This window comes from Rattus rattus, chromosome 4, assembly GCF_011064425.1.
Source record: "Rattus rattus isolate New Zealand chromosome 4, Rrattus_CSIRO_v1, whole genome shotgun sequence".
In the NCBI taxonomy this organism is placed as follows: Eukaryota; Metazoa; Chordata; class Mammalia; order Rodentia; family Muridae; genus Rattus; species Rattus rattus.
The window spans coordinates 115,563,820-115,584,948 of record NC_046157.1 but is presented as its reverse complement, the minus strand read 5'-3'; the positions used below and the strand labels follow the sequence as shown (position 1 = coordinate 115,584,948).

Here is a 21,129-nt window from a genome sequence, read left to right as displayed (position 1 = left end):
GGCAGGAAGTGGACAGGCAGTGGAAGGGGGCATGATACCTGGGCGGACATCACATTCAGAGATTCTCTGAGCAGGTGCTGGTTTGTGACTTGGGTGGACGTGATCTGCCCCGGCAGTGGAGTGTTGACCACAAGCGGGGGCTGAGACGGTGCAGATGGCCTTTGCTGCAGTGGCTGCTGAGCCGCCGGTCTCTGGGCACCGCTGAAGCTCAGAGACACGGCTGGAGGCTGCAGAAACATCTACGGGCAGAAGAGAAATGCCTGTGAAATAAGGACCATTGTGGTCTTCATCCCAGGGATGAGGGAAAACTCCCGGAATCCTAAAACACTCCTAAAAACAATTCCCCTGACTTAGCATCAGAGGGCGCGAGGGTGCCTATGTTGCTGCCTGCATGGGCTAGCATACTAGATCTAGTGGCTGGGCCAGAGAGACATTGTCTCTGCCTTACTGAGGGTCACAGCTAGGCGACTTCAATCTGACCAAAGAGTCTTACATCTAGGCTCTTTTTGCACGGACCGATATTAACCGGAAGTTGGAGTTGACTCATCTGTGTCATTTTAGAAGGGAGAGGAGACCTGTCTTAGGAACAGAATGACCTGTATTCTAAGGGTGGCGTGGCATGGCGTGGCTCGTGTTATGCTCAGAGAAGGACTGGGTCTTATGCCCAAGCTGGAATCTCTGCCCAGGGACCAGGGTTTGCTCCCACAGGCCTCTTAGGCATTTTCGACCCAGGGCTGAGAGGAGATGGGACAGCCCTGTTTCCAGCGAGGAAGGGACTTAGCCTTCCAGGTAGAAAAATAAGAGCGGAATGATGTGTCACCCACATGCCTTCAAGTCACACTTGTTTTATAATCACGATTCGTTACATAAGCTGCCTTAGACAGTGAAGGCTGTGACACCTTATTAGTTTAAGAAGATGCCGAAGCACTTGAGAGGATTCTGGTTTAGTTCAAACAGTTTGTACCACACGAGGTTGATCCTCACGTCTGGGTTTTTTTCCCCCCATCTCTAGACTCATCCTGCCTCAGATCAAAATGGCTTGGGAGAGAATTCCTCCTGTGCCGAGCCAACCATATTGTCTTCTGTCAATATTTCCTAAACGTATGTGTTATAATAAGTACTTACATAGCACGTACACTGTCGGAGGTTTACAGACCATCTAGGGATGATTAAAAGCAGAGGTGCCCAACCTTTTCGCTTATCTGGGTCACACTGGACAAAAATGAATTGTCTTAGGTCATGTAAAGGTGTCTAATAATGGTGGCCTGTTATTTTGTGTGACAGGGGGATGGGATGTTGTCATCTATAGAGGTCAAAAACCATGCAGTCAAGTTACAATCCACCCCAACACAACACTGTATTGACCTTGAGGATTCACAGTGTGGGCTGTGGATTGGACATGATTGGCTTAAAGAACACAGGGGGTCCGGGTGTGCAATGCCATGTTGTATTATAAAAAGGTCTTAAGTTCTGTATATTTTAGTATCTGGGGATTCTGTAATCATTCTCATTGGACGCTGAAGGGCTGCTAAATCTCATTTCAAACAGTTGTTTAAGTGCTTAGACATGCTTTTGGTTTTGCTTTGTTTTTTTTACTTTTAAGTTTTCTGTATTGAGTACACAGGGTGTCTGAAATGTTACCCTGGTATTGGCTTTGGGAGTTAATGTGGACTGTTCACGGTTTGTTCAGTTTATAAACTCACTGGCTGTAGCTTAAATAGAGGACACCCCGAGTGAAAGCAGTGCTGTTTTAAGACCCGATTAGAGTTGCAAGTAAAAAAAAAAAATATGATTTACAAATTGAGTCTAAATGTTGAAGGGACAAACTTTAATAATCTAAGTAATAACCAAACGCATGCAAATATTTCTTTTAGCGAAAACTCTTGGGCATTGAAAATATGCGCTGCTAACCTCTGTCCTGGTGCCTGCTGTCCGTGGCCCATTCTGAGCTGCGCAGTCTTTAGGGAGGGAGGCTCTGCCTTTGAACTGGGGCAGCACAGCCGTGTGCCCACCTGAAAAGGGCAGGCTCATTTTCCCTGAGTGCCACAGGAGATGTGGAAAGGATGGGGGTGAACTTTACTGGGAGGATCACCCAGAGATGAGCTCGCCCCATGTTCCAGTCATAGATAAAGCTGGTGGTTCCAAGGCCAGCAGGGGGCTGTGTTGTGGGGTTTAGACTGGATAGCCCATTTGTCACAAAGACCTTTCATATCTCATCCTGACCCAGAAACCAGCAGGTGTGAAATGAAAGCTCTTGAGTAGTTTAGAGCAGCGGTTCTCAACCTGTGGGCCGTAACCCCTCCACTGCGGTCACCCAAGACCATTGGAAAGCACAGATATTTACATTAAGATTTATATCAGCAACAAAATTACTGTTACGAAGTAGCAATGAAATAATTTTATGGCTGGGGGTCATCACAACATGAGGAATTGTTATTAAAGGGTCATAGCATTAGGGGGGTTGAGAACACTTCTTTAGAGGCTAAAGGAATTTTTTGGTCTTTATTAAAACTATTTTATTATTTTAATTATGCGTTTGTGTCTCTGTGTCTTTGCGTGGGAATGCAGGTGCCCATCGAGGGCGGGAGTTGTCGGATCCCCTGAAGTTGGGGTTATAGGTGGTTTTGAGCTGCCTGACATGGGTGCTGGGAACTGAGCTTGGGTCCTGTGGAAGAGAAGCAAATGCTCTTAACTGCTGAGCCATCTCTCCTGTACCCCATGCCTTTTATTCGAGTCAGAGTCTTACTATGCAGCCCTAGCTGGCCTAGAAACGGTTATGCCGGCCAGGCTGGCCTTGAACTCACAGAGACCTGCCTACCTCTGCCTCCCAAATGCTTAGATTGCAGAGGTGTGGGAATAAGCCTAGAAAGAAGAATTTCTGGGTGCCCGTCACTTCAGATTCAGCTGTCTCTTCTCGTAAGCTTTCGGAGTAGTACGTGGGTTAAACAATACCTCGTAGCTTCAGCAAAAGCCTCACGCTCAAGCCTGATGGCTGCATTCCATTGGGCAGGATATCGCTTGCTTGGTCAGATTAATGCAAGGTTCACTGTGACAGGCCTTATCATCTGCCTCAAAGAAGACACGCTGGATTCCAAATGCAGTCCCATACATTGAGAATAATCTTGGTCAATATTGGTAACTTTCCCAATGATTTGGTTCTCCCGTTCATATGATATCGACTGTGCCAGTTAGGGTTACTATTGTTATGATAACGCACCATGGCCCAAAGCAAGCCTGCATGGTCCCTTTAACCCAAGCCATAAACTGTTACGGAGGCTGCACCTTCACCGATGGCCTCTCCTGGCCTCTCACAGTGTCAAGCCTCAGCTGCTCATCATGACCTCTTCATGCCTTTAAAACCAGTCCCAACTGGGTGACTCTTAAATTACCAAATTCAGTTGCCAGTGTGAGGTACAACCTTGGCCACTTCTGGAACAAGCTTGTGTATGCGTGTGTCTCTCAGGAAACACTTCCCAGAGGATTTCACCTCACTGACGCTGCTGCTCTCTTCCTAACTGCCGCTAATTCTTCAGCTCCAGCTGACCAGACACCACAGACTCTCCACACAAAAGGCTCCGTACAGTCCTTGCTTCTCCCTGAAACCTCACAAGTCAGGCCTCCACCCTCCGCATGTCTCTCAACATTCTTATCTTGGGAGCTCCCGCAGAACATCAGATCAAGCTTTGAAGACTCAATGACTTTTCTAACCCCAAATTCCAAAGTCCTCCCACGATCCTTCCAAAAAACACATGGTCAGCTCTGTCACGGCAATACCCCACTATCCTCCTACCGGTTTCTATCTTAGTTAGGGTTAGTATTGCTGCGATGAAACACCGACCGAAAGGAAGCTGGGGTGAGGGTTTTTATTTGACATATACATCTACATCACTGTTCATCACTGAAGTGAGTCAGGACAGAAACTCAAACAGAATAGGAAGTCGGAGGCTGGAGTTGATGCAGCGGTCATGGAGGGATGCTGCTTACTGCCTTGCTCCTCATGGCTTGCCCAGCCTTCATTCTTATAGAACCCAGGGCTACCAGCCTAGGAGTAGCCCCAAGGATAAGGGGCTAGACCTCCCCCATCAATCACTAATTAAAGAAGGCTTGCCTACAGCCTGATATTATGGAGGCATTTTCTCAACTGAGGTTCTCTCCTTTCAGATGACTTTGGTTTGTGTCAAGTTAATATAAAACTCTCCAGCACAGAGACATGGACAGTGCCTACCTCAGGAAGTCAGTGCATACTAAGTAGGTGAGATCCAGCAAACCTGGAATGAATGCTACATTGTTACATTATTCATAAAGCGGGTGAAAGAGCTCTTCCTCTTTGTGCTTAAAGAGATCTGCTAAAGGAGCCAATGGAAAAGCACAGAAACAAATGAGAGAATGAAACTTCTTGCTCAAACTGTCTCTGTTCCTGTCATGGAGCTAAGGGTTTGGTATGTTATGCTGTCCCATTTGCGTATGTCCTTCAAGGAATAAAAAACCTGTTCTCTCTATCTTCCGGTTCTCCCAGGGCTTCAGCAAGTGAGGTATCCGTATTTGGACAGTTAGCAAGCTGGCTGTTTGGCTAGAATGATGGACGTCTCAAAGAGCCAATCAAGGAACATGCTATTTGCAGTGTTGCAGGTGTCCTTAGAGGCATTCCTCTGAATAACCAGCAGAGGGCGCACACGCTCAAAAAAGCACGAGGCCACTTTCTCTTGACTGGAGGGCCTCAGCCCAGCTTGGAGGATGTGCATCTTTCACTTTCACCTGGGAGCAAACATCAAATATCCCAGAGAACTTCCTCCTAACCTACTTTTAAAAGAACTCACTAGCACACGCTTCAGTTCTGAACCAATGAAGTAAGCCCGTGAACTGCGGTAAACAACGCTGGCTGAGTGGGGTGGTGGGGGTGGGGTCCTGGTTTGCATCTGGGCATACAAGTCTGTACCTCTGTTTTACTAATAGCAAAGGATTTCTTGGACTTCTCAAAAGCCAACCTCAAAAGGTTATAGGGAACACGCAAAAAAGAAAACAAGATGGTTCCTCGAAACAAGAAAAGTATGTTAGAAGAAATAGACCCCACTTTTTATATGCATACTTTTTCACTCTACCTGCCAACCTTACAAATCATTGTCGTTATAGGACGTATAGAAGTCATTAATACGGAGACACTACAAAAACATCCTGTACGATATGGTGTCATCTCCAGGCTTCAGCAGCGGCTAATTGCCATTCATTATCTCTTGTCTTTCCTCTCTGGTGGTGCTGGTGGGGAAGGGCTGGCTGGGGGTGGGGGCCTGGAGGAGCGCTGGGGGGAGTCTAGAGAAATTTTCATTTGATTATTTTTACAGTTGAATCCGTTTTTTTCCCCCCCAAAAACGAGGATCACATTTTGGTAGGAGTTTTAGGATGTATTTAAGTCTTGTGGAAAACAAGAAGCCAGGCTGCGGGGAGGAGATGTTCTCTGGTTTGATTGTCTGTGCTCTTCGTGTTCTTTCTGGAAAATTCCACAGTGGAGATAAGTGCAGAGGAATAAAGACAGAAGAGGCTTGGCATCTGCAGGGGAGGTGTGCACCAGGGGGGCTAGCATCCACAGGGGCGCTGTGCACCCAAGGGTGTGGCATCTATGAGGCAGCTGTACAACAAGGACTTGGAATCCACTGGGGAGAGGTACACTGAGGGCTTGGTTTCTACAAAGAAGACACACACTGAGGAGACCACTTTCTCTTGACCTGAGGGCCTCCGCACAGCGTGGCTTGTGTTTACCTTTCGCCTTTCCCCAGGAGCAAGCATCAAATATCCCAAGGGAACTTCCTCCTAACCTAATTTTAAAAGAACTCACTAGCACACGCTAAGGCGTGGGTTCTGCAAGGGAGGTGTCACTGGGGGGCTCGGCTCCCACTCGGGGCTGTGTGTACTGGAGATTCTGTGTCGAGTAGGGATGTGAGCACTGAAAGCCTGGCTTCGCAGGGAGGTGTGCAAACTGAAAGGCTTGCTTAGCCACAGAGAGGCACAAACTGCAGGGCCTGGTATGGACAAGGTAGGAGGGACACTCGAACACTTGACTTCCACAGGGAAGGCACACACTGGGGGGCTGTGCTTCCATGGCCCGTTGAAGAACTCAGATGGGTATGTACTTCAGCATACATCTATGTGTTAGGGGTTCACAAAATGTACTCCTGATGGGGGAAAAGAGCATATTCTTTACGACTGGGAGCAAAAGCGATAGCGTTATTGCCTGTCATTTTAAAATCTCGCTCTGATGTGGCGCAGGCAGGAAGTAGAAAGCTTTGGCACTCTGGAGGATGTTCAGACGCCTACCTTGCTTTTTAGCACTTTCTGCTTCACCCCCCCTTCCCGTTAGTATAAAAAAGTCCATTAAAGTAATCGAAACGAGACAAGTTCGAGGCTACCCACTGGGTTACGGATCTGTGAGGAAAAAAAATCGCACTTTGGGAGGAGTGGTAAGAAGGGGCATTTTGTGAATTTGTGACGTTTGGAGGCTGTGGTTTTAATTTCCTGTGACTGCTACAGCTTCTACCTGTGTCCGTGCAGGGGACTCACAGCAACAGGGAGAGGGGCAGACGGACTTTAGTAGAGTTTGCTGAGCAATGCTCACCGGAATAAAAAGGGATGCCTGCCTGGGCTTCAGCACGGGGTGCCTTAGATTGTCCCATCTAGCAAGAGTCTAACAGAGGCAGGGAGGACAGGCTCAGCAGGTGACACCGAGGTCCCCTGCACCTCCCAGCAGAGCTGGGCAGAATGCTGGGGAGAGGGCTCTGGGGTCACCCAATGAAACCAAACTGTCCTATGTAAGTCTCGTCATGCAGTGGCTCTCAGTTTGCAGCATGGTGCATCTGTCACAGGTGCCACTGGATGCTCAGGGAGTCCGTGTGGAGGGGGATGGTTGGGTGGCAGGGACAGTCCTGTGGCTATTTTCTTGAGGTGTCTTTTCTGCTCCCCCTGTCTTGCCTAGGGTGGCTACACATGCTTAGGGCTCTCAGGGCAGACTTGAGGTTGACTGCAGTGACATCTGCATAAGACTGGGCACAAATGATACACTCATAAAGTCAAACGGTCCTGAAGTAAAATATGTAAAACTCCAGGGGTTGGGGAATCCATGTGACATACATATCCTTGATATAGATTCAGTAAATACGACCCTGGCAAAAGCCCAACCCCCAGACACATGACTCTTAAGAATCCTAGAATGCATCTGGGTTCATGGTGTATCCCACTGCTGTCAGACATAGAATGTTCTCACTCAGTTCTACCAATGGGTGGGGCAGGGAGGTGACAGCCCAGCTTCCTCTGTTGGGTCCTTGGGTTGCAGAGCAGGGATAGTTCCATGAAAGGAAGTTTGGGAGGGACAGTAAACAGAAATGTCCCTATGGAAGTGGCAGGTAAGGAAGAGGGACACTGTAGGAATTTCAAGCTTGGCACCGAGTGGATTTGTTTCATGTGATCTGTCTCTAGGAGTGTCTGCATACTTCCTAAGCATACTGGGTTCTGTGAGGCAGTTCACAGGGACTTGTGGGTAAAATCCTGACTGGACAGGAGTGGATTCTAAGGAGAACAGAGGCCACCCTGCGCAGGCACATTACCTGGACGCTGGAGTCCTGGACCAGGCAGAGTTGTTCCTGGATCTTGTGAAGCTCTTCCTGTTGCCACCGAATGTTGGCCTGCAGGATCCGCGTCCTCTGCTCCAACTGGTCTTTTATGGTCTGGAACATGCTAAATTGTGCTGAAAACTTAAAAAAAAAATCAAATCAAAGAGTTATTTCAGTCTGGGACGATTCCTTGCCAACATTTAGATCTGTCTTAAATACCTCTTTCCTACTCCTTGGCCACTGTTCTCAGGATCTCTGAGAAACCACTGTTGAGCTCTTAAGTGACAAGGTGTCTAGCCAGTGTTCCTTGTGCTAATGATGACAGCAAGTCCCTCTGTCACCCTAAATTGGAACCTGGTGTTCTCCTAGTGGGCCTGGATCTATCAAGGTCTTCATACCCTCCCCTTCCCCCTGGCTTATTGTCTGCCTCTCAGGCTGAAGCAGCACAGAAATATGGGGAAGGACACAGTTGCTTCCTGATGTTTGCATCAAGAATGACACTGGCCGAGAGTGCCCTGTAACATGAAGCATCCGTTATATGATAATGTCTTAAAGAATACAATAGGTGGGGCTGGAGAGCTGGCTCTGCACTAACAGCACCTGATGCTCTTGCAGAGGACGCTGGTTCAGTTCCCAGCACCTAGGTGGTGGCTCACAACTGTCTCTTAACTTCGCCTTTAAGAGATCTGATAGTCTGTGGCCTCTGTGGGCGCTTGCATACACGTGGTGCACAAAGACACATGAATACACATGCATGCAAAAAAAGAAAAAAAACCTTAAAGAAATGCAGTTGTTATCAGGTATAGCCCATACTACAGACCAAGAACAGTTATTATTAAGTAAACTTCAAGACATGAAAAAAATTAGTATTTCTTACCACTAGGTATTATGAACATGATGTTTTTTGTTTTGTTTTGTTTTTTTGTAGACACAAGGCCCAGAAGTGAAAGGGATTTCTTGTGTCATTGGATTGAAAAAATCACTAATTTTCTACCAAATGTGTCTCAAGGACTTGAGAAGGAAAACCACTATTCTGATTCCTTCCCCCATGAGGATAAAGATGGACTATTTTAATTAGGAGACCAGATGAACAGCTTTCGTATCACTGCTCAAGCCAGACGCTAGCAAGAAGCATATGCTAGCACACGTCTTTCTTATTCCAGGAAAGCATCAGAGACCACTTCTACGAGGGCATATGTTCCAAAATGTTCCCATCAGCCATCTCAGTTCTGCACAGAGAGAGACAGACAGAGAGAGAGAGAGAGAGAGAGAGAGAGAGAGAGCGCCAAACGTTGAGAAGATGAGGTACTGCTGGTGAACAGCCATCTGGGATCCAGGTATCACTTGGGGTCAGAGATTGGGACGATGCCAAAGGCACATGGAGGAGCTGAAGTCAGAGCTCTGGGCTCAGCAGCGGATACAAGTGAATCTGTGCCAGCCTTCCCATGACCAGAGTGGATGGCCCAATGCTCAGCCTCTTGTCCATGCCAGGCCAGCGGGCCTTACGTGGCTCTCCTCTAAAATGCACATTTGAGTCTTCTTTTTCTATTATCCACTCATCTACCAATTTCCTAGCCACTCTTCAGGGCCAACTCAAGGAGTACCTCCCTCCCCTAGGAAGTGGCCCCGCAAGGGTGGTTTCTCTGGTTGTCTGCCCGCTTCTCCCTTCGACTCTGCAAACTACAAGTGAGGGCCGTGCTACCAGCATCCCTGCATTCCCAGTGTCTCGCTCCTGAACTGACCCAAACAAGAACCCACAGAGTTTTGTTGAAACTAGTCAGGAATCACTCAGCAGAGCTGTGAGGCACTCTTCTTCTTCTTCTTCTTCTTTTTTTTAAAGGAACGTGATATTTTTAATAATGGATTAATAGCTTCTAGATCCTTTCCTAAAATTTGGAGTTAACATGAAATGAAAGGAATACTGACAAATACAGTGATAGACAAAGATAACTGTGAAGATGAACGTCAGACACTGGGCAAAGAATAGGAAGTGGGAGAAGACCCGAGAGGCTGTTGAGGACAGGGATGATACATTGTTACATGTCTTATGTAGACTTTGCCGTAAAATCCCCCACCTAGGGCCTTAATTGATACACACATGTGCAATACACAGCAGTGTGGGAAGATTCAGAAGCTCAGAGGACATCTGTCCCTCTGTCCTGCTTCTGACTTACCTGTGTCACCGGAGCAGGTGGACTCTGCAGGACCGTCTGAGGCAGGGTCTGAGGCAGGAGCTGCTTGGCAAGGTCACAGGATGATGAGGAAAGCAGAGGAGCCTGGGGAGAGAATAGGACTTTTGTTAAACAACCACTTCTGAGCTGCTCTGTGCTCTGCCCTCTGCAGGTTGGGTGTTCCAGCTGCAAGTCATAGGATGAAGACTTTCAGAAAGTTTAAGACCTCTGTTTCCTGGCTGCATTGACTCCTATGCAAGACCCATAGTTAAGAGAGACTTGTGGCTGGTGTGAGATACATGCGGTTCCTGAGCCCGTTTCAGGTGCTCCGAGAGTGCACGATTCCTACCACTATGTGTGTTAGGCAAGGCCACTGCTGTCTGCCTGTGCTTGGCAGTTCCTTTTCCCTTTTGCTGCCCCATGCTAAACAGACTCCATCCTCAGGACCAAGGTACCCATTCTGAGGATGATGTCATTGGGCGTTTCCCGATCATTTGGGTGGATGCTGGGAAACAGCTCACAGAAATAAGAGAGAGGACACCTGCTAGTTTCACGGGCTGCTAAGTGTTTTCAGGAGATTAGTAAGAACACTCTTCTGAAGTTATCCTCATAGGTGCCTAGTCCCTGGAGACTACAAAAGGCACTTTGCATAGAAAGCATCACCCAGGATAGCAACGTGGGGCAGGGGCAGCAAGGAAGTTTGCTGTGAGAAATGCCAGGTGCAGCTTCTTTTTTTTTTCGGAGCTGGGGACCAAACCCAGGGCCTTGTGCTTGCTAGGCAAGCGCTCTACCACTGAGCTAAATCCCCAACCCCCAGGTGCAGCTTCATCTGCCAGGTGCTCACGTGGCTTCTTCAACTTGTGTCCCCTGCACATCTGGGGAAGACAGAAGCCCAGCAGGCCACCATCCATGACAAAATATGGTCTGTTGACTTCGTGTACAGGGCCATCACTCCATGGTGTTATGGAGAGGTTTGACATACATCCACATCGGTAGCCTGACACCCATCTTCACAGCCAAACATGGAATGAGATTTAAGCAGTAGGGCACCCAGAGGCTCAGGAGACACAAACCCTCATGACTGAAGCACCACATTCTAGTCTTAAAAATCACTTCAATTTTGTATTCTGCAAGTACACATCCATGCTCATCTTGTGGTAAAATGTCTGAAATTAGTTGCTAAGCAAATGTCGAGACTTCATGACCCCTGCCTGCAATCCCACTCTTCCTGCCCATCATATGGTCCCCTCTATCCCCAAGTAAAACCCATTCCCTGGAAAGACTCAGTGCACTCCCATGGCTCAGTCAGCCCACATCACAAGGCAGGAGCCCCTCCCTGTCCCTGCGGAGAAGATGGGGATCCCACACATACCGGCATTGTGGCTGCCTGGCTGAGTCCCTGCACTGGTAACTCCTGGGGTAGGGTAGCTGATCTTGGCAAAGCTGTGGTGCTGTTCTCAGCCATCAGCTTGGTTGGAGTGGCTGGAAGAAAACAAGAGATGGTTTTACTGACTCACAAATACTTCCCACCTACCTCAGCAAAAGAAAGGACAAAGGCCTGAGGTTGAGATCTCTTACCCAGGTTAAGCCAAACAGTGAACACTCAACCAGGAAGCAGGCGGGGGGCATGCAAGTCACCCTGATGCTCCGTTTCTATCATTTGGTCCGACCACCACCCTGATCAAACACCTCACCTATCCTGAGTGCCGCCCACTTCTTAATGCTGAGGACACAGACAGGGAACAGTGTGCTGGCTAGCTCTTATGTTGACTTTACAGGCTAGAGTCACTTTAGAAGAGGGAACAACGCTGGAGAAAATATTCCCGCCAGATTGCTTTGAGTTCCTGCCCTGACTTCCCTGGACGACACACTACAACCGTAATAGGAAGTAAATCCTCTCCTCCCCAGTTGCTTTTTTGGCCATGGTGCTTTTGTTTTGTTTTACACTCTGTGCATTCTGGGTACAGGTGGCCTGACCCAACTCAGTCTGGGACTTTGTGTGGCTCTGTGCCCCTGGGCTGATGGCCCCCATGCTCACCCATCCAGGCAGGGTACTCACAGGTGGGTTCTGACATGGCTGTGTGTGAGGACTTGTGGGAACTCCTTGAAGATGCTGATGGCGAAGGACTGCTGGTAAGACCTGAGGCGCCCATGTCAAGTGCATTAAAATGTGGCTGAGGCTCTAGGCTTGAGTCCTTTTCCTGAAACACACATATGTGCACGTGAACACACACACATACATACACGTCTGCATGTGAGCGCGCACACACACACACACACACACACACACACACACACCTCCCTCAGCATTAAGATTCCATGAATGAAAGAAAATTGTAACTTTAGTTTGGGTATGTAGAAGAATTTGAAGAAATTGGGAGAAATGCTCTATCTATTCTAAATACATTTGGGTGGAGTAGATACTTGTGTGCTGTAACATCACTGAGAGGCTCATGTCTTACAAACCACATTTATCTGTCCCTTCTCTCTCTTTTTATTTTGATTTTTTATATTCTCCTCACCACTGACTGTGCATTCTGTTTGTTCCTCAAAACAGTTATCTCATTGCCCAGAGTTTTGGTTATCTGAAAAGAGAGATCAGAACGCAGTAAGGCCATGATCAGCGCTGGCTCAATAACAAGGCCAATGAGACACACGCCATGGGGCCATCCCAAGGCTCTTCCTGTATTGCATCTCACACTTGCTCTCTGCATGGGTAAAGAGCCTGCGGTCTCTCATCATTCGATATCTGACTCTTGACTGGTCCTGACTTCCGAGTCATGTCTACTCCAAACAAGATATGACAGGAGAAAAGAGCATCTTTGGTAGACAGGCTCCAAACCTTCCTGGCTCAAGAATCATAGTATGCAAATAGGTTATGCTATTATTTTTTAAGCTGAAGACCACCATGTAATGACCACTGACTTGGGATTCAGCTTCACATATATGAGCCCAAGTGTAGGCCTGACTTTTGGATTCTGTTGCTACCATGGTGTGTGTGTGTGTGTGTGTGTGTGTGTGTGTATGTATGTATGTGTGTGTGTACACTTGTGTATGTGTGTGTGTATATGCTTGTGTGTGTGTGCACATGTGCACTTGTAAAGAGGACTGAGGTGACTGATATTTGACCTACAATCCTTTCTGTCAAACAGAATAGCAGGGTGTGCCTGTATGTGTGGTGGGAAATGTCATTTGCTTAGTGACAATCTCCTTAGAAAAGGCTGGTCCAAGGGTCACTGCACCATACCGCAGTGAGTTGCATGTTCCTGCTCAGCAGAGGAAGCAGCCCCAGGAGTGAGTGTGCACACCGAGGGGCTTTCACAGACATTGCTAGCACGGAATATCATCTCTAACAATGGAATCTGCATTTCACAGACATGTCAGTCAGCAGAACATTAAATGTCCCCCAAACAAGATCACCACAGACTGAGAAGCAACATCATAGAGGTTTCACTTCAAAGGGAGTTGTTAACCTTTTCACACAGAAACCCGAGAGATGAATTTCTGATTGGCCATTGGGTATATATTACACTGCTCTATGCTTGATGTATGGCGTGTCTAACAACCTGTCTAACGCTAGCAGAATTCCATTCTCTGACCCGATACGTGGAGTGTGATGTGGGAAGCAGACACTCCCCTAAGCGGTGGCAGCCCACCAGGTGAGGATGTGGGGGGAAGGCTCACAGAGGTCAGGTGAGTCTCTGCAGACGAGGCTCTCTGATCTTCGAAGGAGATTTCTCCTTCCTCCCAATTTCATCCACAGGGATGACAGGTTTTTCTTATTGATCAGACAGGCTGTCAGGCTGCTGCAAAGCCTTTGGGCAGATCCCCAAATCTAGATTGCTGGACACCCTAGAACTTGAATGACTCTGCTTCCAAGCATTCGCCTACCTTTCAACAAACCCCACAATTGAGGAAAAGAAATCCTCATTTCATAGATTGATGGGCAGCGTTTGCTCTCCTGAAAGAACAGGGGCTCGGTTTCTTAGCCTAGGACACTCTTAGCTTTCTTGTATTCCATCTTCTAGTGTTTCTGCTTGCTGGATAAATGGCCTTTGAGGCCTGAGGCTCTGACCTTCACTGTTCCTTGACACTGTGTGAGGAAAAGTCTGGACAGATGGGAGCAGGGAACTCTGGGTAGGGGAAGGAAGGAGGGGATGGGATTGGTGGACAGAAGGATCGTCTTTACATCGGCATTCTGATGCGACTGTGGCTATTAACTAAAATCTTGTGACACTGAGTTGGAAACATGGAGCGCCCTCCTGGCACCACAAGACAAAATCAAAGCCAGTAAGCTCAGGAGGAGCAGGCTAATACTTGGAAGCAATATAGCAAGGCTCAGTTGAAGAGAGGGACGTAGGCCTTGGACTGTCCCACACTCTAGTGGGGGATGGGGTTCCTCTCCGGCACTTCACCTGTGGCTTTTTACAGCCATCACTGGAAGGCTGGGAAATTGCCAAGCCATTCCTCGAATCCAGAGGCTGTTTCTGAGCCAGCGTTTTACAGGCCTGTGCTTGGGTACCCATGCTTCCATGCTCCTCAGAGGGAGGAAGAGAGCACGCAGTACCCTCCTCATAGGACCATGGTGGAAGCTAAATGAGCAGACACCCACAAGCCATCGGGAGAGCTGTGGGTCTCCAGTGAGCCTAGAAGAGATGAACGCATTCTAGCCAGCCTGGTATCTGTCAGAAAAACCCATGAGAGGTACCAGTGCTTAGCCCTTCCCTCTGGGCAGAGATGGACTCACCTTCAGTGCAGAGGGGTGCATGGTCTCTGTGGGTGGATCTTCCAGAGCCAGCTCCTGTCTCCTTTCCACTCGGACATCTGCGTAACTGCTCAGAAGAGAGACACCACTGTGGAGGCTCACTGGGACACATGGGGCTCCCTACACAAAACCTACTCGTAGAATGTGTGGCACAAAGAAGCCCACCTGTGACCTGCTCAGAGGATCAAGTTTCGTTCCTGCCTAACTGCCTCACGAAGATTCTAATAGTATATTCCAGATATTTCCATTTCTGGGCTGCTTTTATTTCTCTCTCTGCTGTTCTCTGTCCCTTCATTCCCCAAAATCTCCAGATACGGTAGCTTATATAGTAGATATATAGTTTATTTGTTGATAAGCTTCCACTTGTAGAGAATTAAAAATTGTGCTCCAAACTTGTTCATTATGAACAGTATATATGGACGTATCTCTAAAGAGACAAACCTAGCCAGTTCCAGGCCACTGCTGAATCTAGGGACCCTTTTTGTTCACTGTAGATAACTCTGTGGTGGAGCTGCAGGATTAGGAGGGGACTGGGATGAGACACTGGGGTGTCTGATCCCTTATTATTTACTGTTTACTTCCCATGCTCTCCTAGACCTAGCTTCTTCCTATGACTGGGGAGGTGGAGGAGAGAGCAGGGTGTCATGCACCTTTTCCTAGGGACTGAGAAGTCCACTGGAAAAGACATAGCCTGAGAGGCTATGGGTGAGTACTGGCCACAAAGCCGCAGGTCACTGGCTGAGGAAGCCCAAGAGAATGGGTTGGGAGTACAAGATTGAGTCTGAGCATGGGCGCATTCTGTGATAAAATAAGATCAATGGCTGAGAAAGGCCAGTGCTTCCCTATTCTCCTCATACTAATACACATACATGTGCACAGGTGTGAGCCCATCTTCATATGTGTCACATACACACATATATATACATATACACACATGTACACACATATACATAATATACACATACACATACACATACATATATACACATATACATATTCACATACACACATATGCATGTATGTATACATATAAGCATAAACACATATACACATATACACATACACATATACATATACACACATACACACATACATATATACATACATATATACATACATACACATGTATATACATATGCATACATATATGCATACACACATACACACAAACATATACATATATAGCATATACACATATGCACACATACATATATACATATATACATATACACATATACACATATATATACACATATACATATACACATTATACATGCATACATACATCTGTATATACACATATACATATACAGATACTTACATATATATGCACATACACATGCACACACACATATATATCATCTCTCTGTAGATGCTCAGGTCCCTAACATAAAACGGGGCAGCATTTACACATCGCCCTCTTGCAGACTCACACCGTTGATAGTTTCCTCCTAACACACAGTGCAATGTAAATGCTTTGCACATAGCTGGTATACTGTGCTCTTTATGAACAGTGAGAAGAAAAAGTGCTTATATATCTTTAATATGAAAATAATTTAAAATATTTTCCATCAGTGATTAGCCATATATAGATGTAAAATCCACTTGATAAAGTGGTGGGATATTTATTATTTTATTAGATTTTTTTTCAGAGACAAGGTCTCACCCTTTAGCCCAGGTTGGCCTCAAACTTGATATCCTCCTGACTCAGTTTCCTCATGCTAGAGTAATAGGAGCATGCCACTGCGCTGGGCACAAAGTCTATCTTCTAAACCAGCCTCTGACCAACTTGTTTTCTTGGTGTTTGTGTGCTGGGAATGGAGGGGGAATGACCACTTCCCTTTACCTCTGAGGGTTGGGAACCCTCCCAGGTTACATCTATGCTTTGCTGGATAGATTATTATCCTTTGACTCTCTGTTTATCTGCCCTGAACTGTGGCTCCCTAAGGCTGCTAGGGACTAGTTTCCTAGAGGCAGCCAGCTGTTCTCTTAATGCTACCTAGTTGCCAGCAGGGTTTTTTTTTTTTTTTTTTTTTTTTAGTTAAAGAAAAAAAAAAAAGTATGCGTTTGAGTTATTTGGTGGCAACATTTTAATTTTCCTCTCAAAAACAGCAACAAGGAAAAGCTGGGGGTTGGATAGGGATGAGGGAAAAATATGTAAGTAGGTCACTGAAGCAGGAAACTTAGTAAGTAATATCCTGGCAGCTTTCAAAGGGCCTTGACTGAAAGCTCACAGGAAGTCCCAGGCCTGGAGGAGAGTGGGTGTGTACCTGGGCAGGGGCTGAGTTCTGCCTATCCAGCTTGCTGCAGATGCCAGCCAGAGTCTCTCCTCTCATACAGGGCATACTTAAGGTGGTCCCTGGCCCTTCCCTAGGCCTGGGGGAGCCTTGCCCACCCTCCCAGGCACCTCCCAGAGGCCCAGGCTGCTCAGTACCTGACCACCGAGTGTGTGCACACGATGAACTCGGGCTTGGAGTTCCATTGGTGGTAGGTGATGTAGTAGTGGGTTTGCAACCAAATCCACTGCTGTCCTTTGGTTAGAAACCGGTAACAACACGACTTCCCTTTGCCAAACTGCATCACTAGGATGAGAAACAGCAGACTATATGTAACGTGCGCTAATGTAAAAGTAGTCACTTTCCCCCAAGTAGTTACTTTTCTCCCAAGACTTTCGACTAAAATCTAGACGTTGCAGGAGGCAGCACAAATATTGCTTATTTTCCTGGTCGCATTGTACTTCAAGTGACGGTTATCATGCTATCTGATGCTCTTGGGGGTTGTGGGGTCCTAGGGGTTGAGTTTGGGGCCTCTCACGCTTATTAGGCAAGTGCTTTAACTTAGTCATACTCAAACAGAAGGATTCTGAATACGACAATCCGTCTGTTACCAAATGCAGAGGCTTAAAGAGTTCTTCACAAAATGGCACACTAGGATAGATTTTTTCCTCCAGCTATAGGCTTAAATAAAAGGAAGCCCTGGTTTCTTGGGACTCATCTTCCTGCTGGAGGTATGATGCCTTTGGCACTTCAAGAGCTGAGCAGGGGAGAGAGCATCCAGACGCTGGGAGAAGTGGACCCAAAATAGACCTGATGACTAGCTACGGATGGACAGACTCTCCTGCTGTCATCCACAGTTGAGTCTCAGCCTACACCGCTTTTAGAACAGAGTCTGGCATGGACGCCTACAGTCTAGGTCTTCCCTGCAGCTGCACAACTGCCCAGAGGCCTTGGAGTTTTGTCTGCAGATGGCTCCTTGGGGGGTGAGGGCTGGTTATCCAGGACAGAACGCATGCCAGTGGTTTATTAGCTCATGTGAGGCAGAAAGATGAATTATGGATCCGAGGAAGAAGACCAATTTGGATTTTATTACCGCAGTGCTCGCAATTTAGCATCTTGTAATGAAAACAGTGGTGAGGAATCTTACCTAGGGAAGTGGAGCTAACAAAGGGAACCATGGCCTCAAAAATGCAGTTCTGAGCAGGGAGGGCTGGCAGAATGGACGTGTGCGCTCTACAAAGCAAGCACATCTTCTGTGCTAGCAGCGTCAGAGGCAGCCAGGGGTTTAAAGCAGACATGCTTCTCATATCTGAATGTGCATACCAACCGAGTTGGAGGGGCTGTGAAAATGGATTTTCCCCTCCCTGATCCCTGATGGTGGGAGCCCGAGAGTCTACAGCTGTAGCTAATCTGGTGCTTATGCCGCTGGCCTAAGCTACATTTTGAGAATGTTAAGAGAAGGGGTGAAGGTTAAGGTGAACTTTACATCCTAACAGATCTTAGCTGCAGTTCCAGCATGCTCCTCCGTCAACAAGGACAGCACAGAGAAGAAAGTCCAAACAGCTCCTAAAGGTAAGGCATCTACAGAATGGACCATGGACCATTTATCAGAATTGATGTTATGGAAACTGTTTTTACTCAAAGCTGAGCATTGGTGCCGAAAATATGCCTCCGAGTGGTTGTTTCTTCTTGTGAATGAGAACTGGAAAAGCTTGTAATTCTTGCTTTCCCAGGGAATGGGGCAGACCCTAAATGCTTCCTAGAGTGCTTCCCTCTTCTGTGGCACAGAGCTTTCTCCGACTTTTCCTTCAGCGCTGGAGGGGCCCTCTGATCTCCTCAAGAACCTCCACATACCCCTTCTGTACTGGACTCCGCCCCAGAGGGCAGCCATGAGATAGATGCTGGCTGCAGTTAGGAGCATCTTTTGAGTGAATGTCCAAAAGAACTTTTACCGGGAAACTCAAGCTACAAAGCCACTGCCTGGAGAATGTTATATTTGAGGAGGACAGGAGATGAACCTTAGCCTTGTAGTCAGCCGCCAGTGTCTGACTGGCAACTCAAGAACAGGCAGGGCATTTGATATTTTGTCTTTCAAGTGCATTCTACAGCCTAAAAGAAAGTCTAGCCCCCATCTTAATTTTTTAATTAGGATTAATAAGCATGACTTTCTGGATGATCATGGGATGTTGCTGGGGATTTGGGCAATATCAATTCCAAGTTGGAGCCATAGGGCTCAGTGTAGGAAAGAATCCCATTAGCCCCTTATAATTACTGCATGGGACACCATGCCTGAGCCACCCTGGCAAGCAGGCTCCCAGAGGCACAGAATCCTGCCGTTGGGCTCTTGAGAAGCAAAAACAAAGCTCCTGGTTGGGCTGGTGAGTGGTACTCACAGTGCTGGTGGCACCTGGCCAGGAGCTCCAGGTCATCAATGTGGTAGTAGTCGTAGCCTGAGGTGCCAAGTACTTCAAAGGGCAGGTATCCTATGATTGGAGGGGCTCTGCGGGGAGACACGGGGAACTCTTCACGCACAACTCACAAGCTGGTTGTAACACTCAGTTGGCTTGCTTAGTTGTTTCCACGGAGGCCTCATTTATCAAGAACCAGAGGGGGCAGAGAAACAGCAATGTAACAATGTAACAACAGTTAGGGCCAGAGCCTGCATTTATAAAGAAACCATTTGTTTCAGCATCTAAGCACTTTATTCCTTGGGATAACCTGGCCCGGGTGGTAATAAGAACGTCTAGAACTGAAGAATTTAAAACAGCTGGAGACTGATCCAGCCCAATGCCCCAAATTAAAGGGTGGGGAAGGGTGGTTGCTTGTTCATCAGCTGGGAACGATGCTGTGGAGGAAAGATGAAGAATTGGGCTTAAGGATCAAAGGGCAGTGAAGGAAATTAAGAGAATTTCTCTCCCCACTTTTTTTTCCAATTGGGAAATAGAAACTGTCTAAATTGGGACCATCCCAAAGGCATCTTGGGACTAAGGCATCACTGTGAACACGGGACATGACCACAAGTGGGGCAGGCACAAGGATGTCAGGGTATCGACCTTCCCCTCAGCTGGGAACAACGGTTTGTACTGCCAAGGAGGCCTTCCTTGTTATGGACCAGGCTGGACTTTATTCTCCCAAGCGGAGCCTGGCTCATGCAAACAGCACTTGAAGAGGACCCAACTCAAATATGTTTTTCTTCTCACAAACCTGTGATCCAGAAATAAAAATTTCCATTCCAAGCTATGCCTCGAAGTGAATTCCTCTAAAGGTTCGTCAGCTACACACATTTCCTGTGTTGGAAAAGGAGGAGGAGGAGGAAGAAGAAGGAACAAAAAGGCAGAACATTGCTGGGGTGCCAGATGCTCACCCTAGGTTGGTTCATAAGGAACGAACGAGCGATGGGTAACAAGTTAAAATTGTTCTGAGACAGTCTTCAAATAGTGCTGCACCAAAATTTGTCATGTGCGGCTAATTTCCCTATTAGCTCATCCTCAATTCTTTTCACAAATTGGGGAAAGAACCTAGGAGCCAAACAGTGCCCCGCCCCTCCCCCTTCCCGTTATCTGGAATCGTGGAAAGCATGTGGAGATGGCTTTTCATCTGAATCTGAATTACTAATTTAATTCCCTCCACATTTGTACCAGTGATGTGAGTTGGGACCACAAAAGGGAAATACAATCAATGCTCTGTTTTTTGGTTTGTTTGTTTGTTTGTTTGTTTGTTTTTTTGACTCACAGCTGAGCCACACCTACTCCGCGCATAACGGTAGTGCAACCACTCGAAGCCTGCAGTTAGCCACCAACCTCTCCGTGGACCTATCAGCAATAGGTGCTTCCTTCAAACCAAACAACCCGCAGGACCCCTGGGCTGGGGCTGGGGCCACGGGGGCAGGCACAGAAACTAGACATTTAGAGTTTCTTAAACTAATTTTAAAAACTAACTTCACTGCAGTTTTATTCCCTTCCAAGGTGACATCGGTGGTCTAGGTCCCCCATGACGTCACTGTCAGGGACTTGCCTTTAAGAACTGTGGTGTTGCCAGGCGCACCGTGGCGATGAAGCAGACCTCCTTCCCCAGGGGCACTCGGCAGGGTCTTGAAAGGGTGTTGTCAAAGCCATTACAGGAGGGGCTAGGCACTGAGAGGAGGAAGACACACAGGTTAGCCCTGCCTTGTGACACTAGCTAACCCTTACCCGACACTTCCTGCTTTTGGGTATTTTTGTATCCTAACTTGCTCTGTTTTTACAACAACCCTATGATCAAGGTACGCCTGCTATTCTCACGGCACAGACAAGGAAACAGAGGCACTTGTTTTAGGCCAT

At 47.2% G+C, this 21,129-nt stretch overlaps 1 protein-coding gene across 1 annotated transcript in view; it reads right to left on the bottom strand.

Moving 5' to 3' along the window:
- Positions 1–21,129, bottom strand: part of Npas2 (neuronal PAS domain protein 2) — a 185,566-nt gene that overhangs the window by 19,364 nt on the left and 145,073 nt on the right. The window contains exons 8-17 of the mRNA XM_032900982.1: positions 20,825–20,943; positions 20,015–20,097; positions 19,204–19,310; positions 16,969–17,116; positions 14,517–14,601; positions 11,829–11,970; positions 11,142–11,251; positions 9,773–9,874; positions 7,593–7,739; positions 39–239 (exon numbers count right to left, since the gene is read on the bottom strand). Coding sequence (XP_032756873.1) covers positions 39–239; positions 7,593–7,739; positions 9,773–9,874; positions 11,142–11,251; positions 11,829–11,970; positions 14,517–14,601; positions 16,969–17,116; positions 19,204–19,310; positions 20,015–20,097; positions 20,825–20,943 — 1,244 coding nt within the window. The remainder of the gene's footprint in view (positions 1–38; positions 240–7,592; positions 7,740–9,772; positions 9,875–11,141; positions 11,252–11,828; positions 11,971–14,516; positions 14,602–16,968; positions 17,117–19,203; positions 19,311–20,014; positions 20,098–20,824; positions 20,944–21,129) is intronic.